This window comes from Olea europaea, unplaced genomic scaffold (genome assembly GCF_002742605.1).
Source record: "Olea europaea var. sylvestris unplaced genomic scaffold, O_europaea_v1 scaffold559, whole genome shotgun sequence".
Classification (NCBI taxonomy): domain Eukaryota; kingdom Viridiplantae; phylum Streptophyta; class Magnoliopsida; order Lamiales; family Oleaceae; genus Olea; species Olea europaea.
In genome coordinates this window covers 398,695-409,623 of record NW_019263924.1, presented here as the reverse complement: position 1 = coordinate 409,623, position 10,929 = coordinate 398,695, and the positions used below count along the sequence as shown (strand labels likewise).

General features: G+C 29.3%; 1 protein-coding gene across 1 annotated transcript; it reads right to left on the bottom strand.

The window, feature by feature from the left end:
- Nucleotides 1-6,480: 6,480 nt before the first annotated feature.
- Nucleotides 6,481-9,714, bottom strand: LOC111389085 (probable zinc transporter 10). The gene is made up of 3 exons (XM_023013940.1): nucleotides 9,059-9,714; nucleotides 7,064-7,213; nucleotides 6,481-6,936 (listed from the first exon to the last, which is right to left on the bottom strand). Exons 1-3 carry the CDS (start codon nucleotides 9,650-9,652, stop codon nucleotides 6,631-6,633), a joined length of 1,050 nt encoding a protein of 349 aa, XP_022869708.1. The 5' UTR covers nucleotides 9,653-9,714; the 3' UTR covers nucleotides 6,481-6,630.
- Between the last annotated feature and the right edge of the window lie 1,215 nt (nucleotides 9,715-10,929).

Sequence of the window (10,929 nt, the reverse complement as noted above, 5' to 3'; positions counted from 1 at the left end):
AAACAAAGTAGAAATTTAGATGGAAAAACACATTTTTCATAGAAAATATTGGCAATGAAACGCACTTTAACTGTCATTGTCAAATAGTTGGAGATACTTAAATCACATACCATCTTCGCGTTAACAATATGCCTGTTGACTGAATGATTTTGCCATAACACTTTGACCGGAAATATTTCTTTGATGCGTAACTTTTGTAACTTCAGGGCTATAACGTAAAGTTGGATTTCTTCATAAGTCAAGTCCTACTGAATTTTCAAGGCTTAATATTTTACCACGTGCCTCTGGTTGGGGACGTATTTCTTGAGTTACGAACTGTGGTCCCCAAATGGACCATGATTGTCGCGAGTTCGTAACTTGCCGTAAACTCACAATTAAACCTAAAAAAAAAAAATAGAATTTTTTCTTTTCTCTTTTCTTATATCTTTTATAAAATTAAAAATAGAAAAAAAATTAAAAATTTATTTATTTTCTTTCATCATTTCTTTTCTTTCTTTTATAAAATTGTAAAAAAAAAAATAATTTGAGATTTTATTTATAAAATAATTTCTTCATCTTTTAGGTCATATCTAGGTTACAATCGTCAATTTAATTTAAATTAGCGCAAACTCATATGTAACTATGTTGATAATTAATTTTCTTATTCCTTTTGAGATATAATAAAAATATTATGTAAAAAGAGTAAGAAAATGACATTAAAGGAAGATAAAAGATCAAGTGCAAAATAGTCTATTTTGTATGAGGAGAATGCGTATTTTAAGCTTGAGGTGTAGATTAGTTAGTTAGGTCTATCTGATTGCTTGTATTATATATATATTTTTAAAAATTTTGAAAATTTGAAAAAAAAAATTATTATTACTTAATGTGTGTTTGTGTGAATTGAAAAACCATGCCATCTAATTGGTGAGTATTTGAAATTGTTTATGATGCATTAATTGTGATTGGGGAATGCAATTTTATTTTAATTTGATACTTCAAGTTATATCATATTATATTGAGCACGATAGTTATCATGATTATTATGTATTTTTTATTGGTTATATTAATAGAATAAGGTTAAATTAATTTTGAACTTAGGTTGCTGAATCGAGATCATAATTAAGAACATAATTACTTATCCAATCGAAAGGAATAGTTTGGGGTGATTGATCTAGTGGCAGCTATTTAGATACATTGATTTCGTACACGTTGAATATTTTTTATCAACATGCAGAAGCTAGGTAGTGACCATATAACAGGATTTTGATTCCAATTACTTATCCCCCCCCAAAAAAAAAAAAAAAAAAAAAAAAAAGAGAGGGGGGAAAAAANATCTAATGTACTTATATTTATTTTTTTGTTTGTTTACTTGTGTACTTAATAGATAGTCTTGCTTGGGACAAATAAGAGTTTAAATTTGAAAGTATTTGATAAGTATATTTTTATGCACTTTTAGACCTTCTATTCTCATCTAATTATATATAAATTGAGCCATTATCTACTTAAAATGTGTAAATTACCTTAACTACAGAAAAATCCTAATTTACATATACTTGTTGTTAAAAAGAAAAAAAGAAAAAAAGAGAGGCTGATCGGAGTTGATTTTGAAGCAATTGAAGATTAATCATATTGCAAGAGATCAATTGAAAGTATTAATGGAGCATTCAATAAAAATTCATAAATTTTGGGAGTTAAATTTGACATTAGGAAAGTTTAAGGATTAAATTACAAGCTTCTAGAACTTGCATTGGGTCAATGATTAATATTTTGGGATACAAATGACTTAATTGCAAATATTAGAAAATAAAATACTAAAGATACTTGAGAAAATGAATTCAATTGAAAAAGCGAATTATTATTATTATTTTTTTTTTTCATCTCAAACTTTTTGTTGGAACCAAGTTGAACAAGAATTTTGTCTAAATCTTGTTCTAAAAATACATGTCTTACCACAACAACTGAAAGGGGGTTTGTAGGGTTTTATCACACGCATATGTTCAAGTCGATGCTTGGGAATTTATTGTGCAAATATTATGCTAGTCAAAGAGGCCTCTTGAAACAAAAGGCATACCAATCTAAAGAAAAAAAGAGCCAAAAACGAGGAAAGAATCAATAAATCAATTTATAAGCTGAATTTCAAGATTTTTATGAGAAGAATGTGAAATCTTTATGAAATGTCTTCGTCTTTTTCTTTTTCCTTAATACCAATGTTTTAAAAATTGATTCAAACATCGACCCAAAAAAGTCAAACGGTCAAATTAGTGTTGAGCCCTATTGAATCGGATGCCAAAATTGAATAAATAAATTAGCACGTAAATTACAAAATATTATGATAATGATAAACTTTTTAGTTTTAGTTTACTACTTAATTGTAAATATAAATTCATGTTTGTTAATTAAATATATTATCCAAATTTATTTTAAAACTTTAAAAACTAATAATTAATATGTCCAAAATAATTTCTTTATTCAAAACAAAAGGATACGTTTCGTTCAGTGTTTTCAAGCAACTTCTAGTTTTCAGTTTTATAAAACACTAAAAACATGATTGTTTTGCATTTTTGGAAATGTATTTTTGAAAGTAAGGATAAACTTATAATATAGAACTCAAAACACATTTTCGACGCTTTGATTGTTTTTAGTGAAAATTATAAAAACACTCATAATATGAAAAACAAGAGCTTAAATAAAATTTTAAATATCAAAAATTTTAAAAAACAAAAATATAAAATTCTAACAAATAAAATTTTAGAAAAATTTAAAAATAATGAAATACTATTTTAAAAAAATAAAATCTAAAATTATAAACAAATAAAATCCATCAAAAATAGAAAAAAAATTCTAAAAAAAATAAATTATAAAAATTTCTAGAAAATATAAAAAATAGTTTAAACTCTTAATGATTATTTACATAAAAATTATAAAAAAAAATTATTTAAATGAATACGGATAAAATTCTTTTCAATCCGCATCATTAGTTTTTATTTTTATTTCCTATAATTTGAACACAAATTATTATTTATCTTTATTTTATTTTTGTAACAAAAAAAAAACATATTTTAAGATTCTTTAACTTTAAAATGTATATATTACTTGATAATATAATAACATAAAATTGTTCTATTTTTACTTAAATATTTAATTTCATGGAATAAGATATTATAAAACAATTTTCCAAAATTTCAAACTAAATGTGCTTTCGAGTTTTTAGTTTTGAGATATAATTTTTCAAAATAAAAAACCATATACGTTTTTAATAATTTTAAACCAGCCTCCAAAACAAAAAAAAAACTTAAAATGTATACAAAACTGAAAATTGAAACACAGACCAAATGGGCTATAATTGATTTTGATTATAGTCTTTTTGGGGAGGTAAACTATCAAATATATAAAATTGGCTACAACTTTTATCCCACATTGGAAAAGTAATGAAAACCATGGAAGAGAAGTCTCTATAAAAATAGTTTAGCACTTGGAATAAATTTTGAAATGGGCTTGCTAGTTCAATAGGTATATTTTGTAAAATAAAGAAGCTTATAAGCCGGGAAAATCGGACATGGTTTTTCAGTTCACGGGTTAACCCGATCAGTTTAATGTTTAGTTATCGATTTCTCTTTTTGGGTTAATACACTATAATCAGACTGAATTTGATACCGATTCTCGGATTTCTTGGTCAAATTTTTATAACATTGCTTAAAACTCAGTGATGTATTTTAATTATTTCTTGTATTTTTCTTCTCTCATGATACTTAAGTAAGTAATTAATTAAGATTAATGATTGTAATCTAATTTTGAAACTTAATTTTAATTGAAAAGTAATAAATTTCAACTATTGTAGTGAATTATTTTACTTTTACTTTTGTTTTTAATGTTTTGGATTAATTGGTCACTAATTATATATTTGTGAGTGATGATTTTGTCGAGAAGCAGATTATTTGTTTAGATCATGTGGTAGAAGTTCATAATTAGTATAAAAGTGTATAGATACATTTTCTAGTTAGTGTGGACAGAGCATGAATTGTCAGAGCTTAAAAGTATTTAATTAATTCGAATTCACATTGAAATATGAAATTAACATATGTTAGGAAAATATTTAGACCCAATTGCAAAATTAACACAATAATAAGCAAACAAGTGACTTTTATTTTCTCTAGATAGTTAAGGTTATTAATCCAATTAACCCTAAATTTTCACAATCACATAATCGTATAGATCAAAAGCAATACAGTAAATAACACCAAATATGATCAGGGAGGAGAATTCATTTTCGGGATAAATAAACCTGTGACAAACTTGCTAATAAAATTCACTAGAAAAGTTAATTTACAATTAGTCTAAATACCAGTAAACTTTAATTGATTCTGTCCACCTAACTTCTAAATTACAAAGGAACCTATTTGGTTGTGTGACCCTCACTTCCCAGCAACTTTGGGCTACTTTTCTCTCTGCATGGATCACCTAAAATGAACTTGTTCCAGAGCGTTAGAACTCTAAGCGCTTCTTCTTCCAATTTCAGAAATCTGGATGCTTATAGGTAAATGTAAATCTTTAATGTTTGATCTTATGATCTTTTGTGTTTTGATCTCTGACTAAGGCAAAGAATATTGGAAGATATATATGATCCATGTAGGATTTTCTCTTAACTAAATTTAAGGCTCAACCAATAAATATATGTTTGGGATGAATATTTGAACTAATGGTCTTAGGTTGAAGGTGATCTTTGGGAATATGTAATTGATCTTCAAATAACAATCTCTACAATAAAAATAATGTTCAAGCACCCTTATGACGAGATACGGCATATGTATATATAATAGGTAGTGTTTGAGGTTGAATAGGATAATTTAAAAAAAAAATGTTCAAAATCAAATAAGGACTCTAACAAGACTTAACCGCCGCTTGAGCGCCAAACTTGTCCTAAGCGAGCAGGAATGCCCGTGATGTGGGCGCTCGAGCACACCATGTGCATTCAACAAACAATCGTATTCTCATTTCTTGATCTTCTTGAATGTATTTGACTCCTTTTGGGATTTTATCATCCCCAACTCTTTTGACTTTAATTACACTTCGAATAATCATGAATTTGAATATGAATATGGTCAACTACAATTAGGACTTGACAACGTTAAATAAAATCAATTTAAATTCGACAGAGAAAAATTGAATATGCTAGAACAATCGGGTACATATAATTAATTGTTATAAAAATTGGTGATTGAGATTAAAGGAATAGCTTTAGTGAACTCGTGAATCGTAACACCATATAAAATATTCAATTTTATTGTTTTAGTATATTTAAAATAAAAAAATCTTAAACAGAAAATAGCCATATCGATTTGTTTTCAATCAAATTGAAGTTAGAAATAATTTGACCGACCGGCTACGGTTAGATAGTAATCCTCATGGGAACTATAATTCAGATATTTATATCCTTCTTATTACTTGTTACGATCCATACACTTGCGAAATATAAAATCAACAACACTTATAAAATTAAAAAGTTGGGGACCTTTCTTATAAATATCTTGCCAATGTCATTGATCGAGGATGCTTGGAGCCGAAGGAAAATTCAGTCACTGGCAGAGAGAGATTTCTTTGTGCAACTAGGGTGTGCGTTAAGCGTTTTAGTATTGTGCGCAGGAAAATTGAGAGAGTGAGGAAACATTATAATATATGGTTTTCTCATCTAACAAAATCTTCTTCTCTTGTGATTGTTAGCAGTTGTTGAACTAACGCCCTGATTGATAGGGCTTGAATTCCATGGAAAATGGAAAATGAATTTCATCTTCCAATATATATATATATATATATTTTTTTTCAATGTTTGATTGCATTTCTTTTTCACGAAATTCATTTTCTTGGTTCTCTTGGAGATGGGCAATTTTCTTGGTTTTTTAGGCTACATTTTTTTTATTATTTTTTTTAATGGAAACAAATTATATCCCTAATTGTAAAAAATATTTTTATTTAATTGACAATTTCTATGTAAAATGAAGTCAAATGAACACCAAAAGATAGATGATTTTTTTCGTTGTTTTTTTTTTTTTTGGTACTGGAAACAAATTTTATTCCCAATACCAGTAAATTTCATTTCTTCAATTGACAATTTTTATGTAAAACAAAGTTAAAAAAAAAAAAAAAACTTTTATTTCAACATTTTCAACGTGGAAGATTATATCAATCAAACACAATAATTGACAATTCCAAGTAAAACAATTTTTAGGCAATTCAATTTCCTGGAATTCGTTTTCTTTCCATCCAAATTTCACATTTACAATCAAACGGACATATAATTTTTCCTTTTTCTTTTTTTTCTCCTCCTAATTCAGTTTCCACCGTATTGCATGTGGTAGAATTTTTATCCTACATTTTATATAATACTATTTTCTGAACTTGTGATGTTTTCTTAGCAAGGAAAAACGTAACCTTGGAAAGCCGTTTTAATATAAATAAAAAGTACATTTATAACCTGAACTAAGAACAAAATGCAAAGGAAGTACATTTTTTTTTTTTTTTGCCCAGAAATTTACATTAAGAAAATGGACACGATCAACTTGGACTAGAAAACATATTTCAATCTAATCATACAGAAACTCAAAAGGGGATTATATTTTGCAAATTATTATTTGATGATGCAATGATTCACTATTTTTAAGCCCATTTGGCCATGACAGACATCCCTCCAGCACCCAACAAAACAGCTATATACGATTTGATTTGCAGTTTGATGCTACTTTGTAACTTTGATCCCATGAAATCTGCTGCAAGAAGATCCACCAAAGCCATGTAAATCAAAAGGCCAGCCGATGAGGCGTTAAGCAAACCAACAGTAATCAAAGCGCGAGGGCTATTTTCTTTGTAAGTAGTCGATAGTGCCATTCCAAGCGCGATCCCAAATGGGGTCGTTACTGAGAAGAAGAAGGCCATTATAGCCTTCTTCACAAACTTGTACTCAGCCTGCATACATTTCAAATTTCATTAAATTCGAAGGAACACTGATTAGCACAGTAGTGCAAAAAAATTAAGAAATTAATTAATTCTTGAAATAAGCAATTATTTTTTGCTTCATTTATGCAGGATTAACCTGGAGAATGCAACCGCCAAGGCCCATTCCTTCAAACATTTGGTGAAAGCAAAGTGCAGCTACAAGTCCTTTGATTGAGCAAGTGTTGTTGGAGGCTCCAAGAGAAATCCCTATCACAATTGAATGAACAATGATTCCCAACTCCAAAACCTGCCAAAATATTTCATCTATCTAGTATTAATCATTTTATTTTTATAATTACAAAAAATAAAAAAATAAAAATTTGTTCTATATATATATATAACATCAAAAATAAAATAACACTTAGAAAAGTACACTATCGTCGGTTAGATTAAATAAAAAATCAAAGATATCTCAAGATAATGACTAATGAAATATTTCGCTAATAAATTATATTTAAAAACTAGAAATTGCAGAAAAACTAATTGACGACACCAACCATTTCTTCATTGAAGATAAGTAATCGTAGTGTAGGTGATCGTCAATGACATCATCAACATTATTCTATTAATACTCGTTGACGAAAGTGCATCGGTGATAAAACACTGTATTGATGCTAACAATTTTTTTTCCCCTCCAAATCACAAACAAAATATTGACTTTCATTATAATCAACGAAAATAACATAATGACCTTTGTTTATGTAATATACATATGACAAATGTGGAACATACAATAATATTATTCCTTTCTGACCATTTGTTTAATTAAATGTTGAAAGGGCAAGAAGAATTCATTATTAATAAATGGATAACTCGTCGAATAGTCATCGAGCAAGTGTTTTCGATCTCCGTAGTTCCGTATCCATTGATTTAATTACCATTTATCTCAATTATTGGTTTGAATTTGCTACATACTTTGGCTAATCAAATGAACTCCTCTTTATACATTGTTATATCTATAAATCACGTGATGTACATGTAATAGAGGAAGTATCATATTGGTAGACTTAGCATCGACGGTCAATTGGATTGATTCTATTTTATTAAGCAACCTCGTCTTGGACTTGGACTCGGTCCATTAGCTCTACTTGGCCCATTTTCATTCATCTATATATGTAAATCCATTTGACACTCAAGGTAATGTTTTCTAACCCTAGCCAAATTTCCATCCCTCTTCTTTTGCACTCATTATCTCGTATGTTCGTTGATTTGACCGTCGAAGTGCAAATGACAGCCTAACTTTTTTTTTTTCGATCGGTGACCTTTACCTCCTAACAATGAGTTTTAGTGTGTAGGTAATGCTTATGTAGAGGGAAGGTAATCAGGATTATGTTGGCCATTCGATCCATCAAATTTTAATGTCAACAGATTACCGTCATCTTTGAAATATTGATACATTAACCATGTGATCAATACACCCAAAAGTCAACCTAAAATTAGAAAAGGTACTTGAAAGGATGATTAGCAAACAAAAAGAATCTGCCATCAAATTGGAAGAAGAATGGAGACCATTATGACTTTTTTTTGGTCTGACATTTAACAAAAATTATTAAGTCAACTGGATGGACAGAGCAAAAAGTTACTGGAGCCAAGTGAATAGCAATTTCTCCATCAAGTTACTGATATTTAGATTGGATATATGGTAGAGACTAAGAATGTAATGACCTAATCTCTAGACCCAAATGGTTAATTTATGTATCTTTCACTGTGAGGGAGCCTAAATCCATCTTACCCCTTAGAAATGTCGAAGGTTCGAATCTTAAGGTTTTTTGGTAACGATTCAGCCTTTATGCCCAAGCCATTAGATTACATATTGTCCGTTCTGAAAGAGATTGATTCCATCTTATCCCTCACAAATTTCTGTCGTGTACCCAAAATTTGAATCCTGACACCAATTGGACAAATTACAAAATTATTACATTTTTAATTTTCAGTTTTGCTCCTAATGGTGTATTCTAGAATACAGGTGATGCCTACATGGAGGGGAAGTGGTTGTGATTCCGTTGGCCACTCAATCCGTAAGATTTTGAGGTCAACATATGTCTATAACTAAATTAATATAAATAAAATATTGATTCTGAAAATTACTTACCATAGCAATTACGCGGTAACGGAGAAGTTGTGAAGCCTCAACATCAAGTTTCGATCCATAATGGTGGTGGCCATGAGAATGACCAGCTTGCACTACAGCCATCTCTTGATCTCCTTGAGTCTCAGGAAGAACTTCATTCTTGTTTTTCTTAGAATAGATACTTGTTGCCATTGAGTCTACCATCAATGTACCTATGGCAGACAACATGGCAACGAATCCAGTGAAAGGGAACTTGTGCCACGGATTTTCCTTCAAGCAATTGGACGACAACATGTCGAACGAATCTGGTAAAACGTGCATGAACCCAGTAGCCAAAATGATACCTGCCGCAAGAGACTTAACGATCACAAAGAGACTTCGTTCAGGGCTAAGGGCTGGGATTGAGCGCGTGACGAGGGGTAAACACACCCCAATCATGCTCGTGATGAGAATGGAAAAGATAGCTATGATTTTGAGTGGCAATGCTTTCTTTTTGTTGATGCAGCTGTCGGTTTGTTCTTCACCACACTCTTTAACTACTGCGAGGACTTGCACTGAGAACAAGGAAATCAAAAGGAAGAAGATGGAGATGATTTTCAGGAGTTTGGAAGCCATTGACTCTCTCTCTCTCTTTCTCTCTCGATCGATCTTTCGATGTCTTGCTGGCTATTTGTTTGTTTTCTAAATTTATTTGGTTTTCCAATACCTTGGTGCCAATCTCTATATATAGAAAAATTTTACTTATGGATTAAAATTTAGATTAAATTAATAATTAATTTTAACCAAGTATTTCATAAAATTCACAAACTTTTAACCATATATTTCATCAACTTTTATTAAAATTTACCAAAATCCTGATTATAATCCCGATCAAACGGGGCATAATGTGCTTCAATTTGTGTCAGGGAATATTAAGAGTGTTTGATATTCATTTTTAAGAAATAATGAATTTTAGAATAGTAGATTGATGGTGTATGTTTGGATGAAAAGTTTTTAATTTACGTGTAATATTATTTTAATGAAGAATGTGTAATCAAAAAAATAATAAATGCCAACTTGTTTTGGGGCCAATGGGAAGATTGCTAGTGGCAGGCACGTGTTTTGAAGCTATGTGGCAACATTGTTTCTATGTGGCCGTACATGCAGTACGGGCCCGTCATCCTAAAAGAAAAATCTTCACTTCGTAGCATTAGTTTGGTGCAACTTTCATATCGTGTTACGTCATCTCCAATTCATTATACTAATATTACACCGACCCTCTGTTTGGTCCTCATTATCTCAAAAATTTATTTTTTCTCGCTTCTTTTAAATCATACAATTTTTTATAAAATAATATTATACATGAATTGAAAACTTTTACATCATTTTCAACCATACATTTTTCATAAAAAATAATATTTCAAGAATTATAATTGCCATAAAATGAGGGCCAAACAGGAGCTAAATGAATAGTCTTTGTGAATAGTGTTGCAACAGTTCATTGCACCAAATTAACGGTGAAATTTTGTGTTAAATTGGAGGGTTTTTTTTTTTTTTTTTTCACATGTTATGATTGGAGATTTCCTAAAATAGCTAATAAAAATTTTGTAATTTATTTTAATAAATAATATGTTCGATAAATGAGTTCGGAAGCCATTGACTCTCTCAATCTCTCGATGTCCTTGCTGGCTACTTGGTTTGTTTTCTAAATTTATTTTGTTTTTCAATACCTCGGTGCCAATCTTTATATATAGAATTTTTTTACATAACCGTCCTGACGAGGATTAAAATTTAAATTTCAATATAAGTTAAAATCAATAATTAATTTTAACTACATATTTTATAAGATTCTCAAATTTTCAACTAAATATTTCATCAAATTTATTAAAATTTATTGAAATTCTGATTTTAAT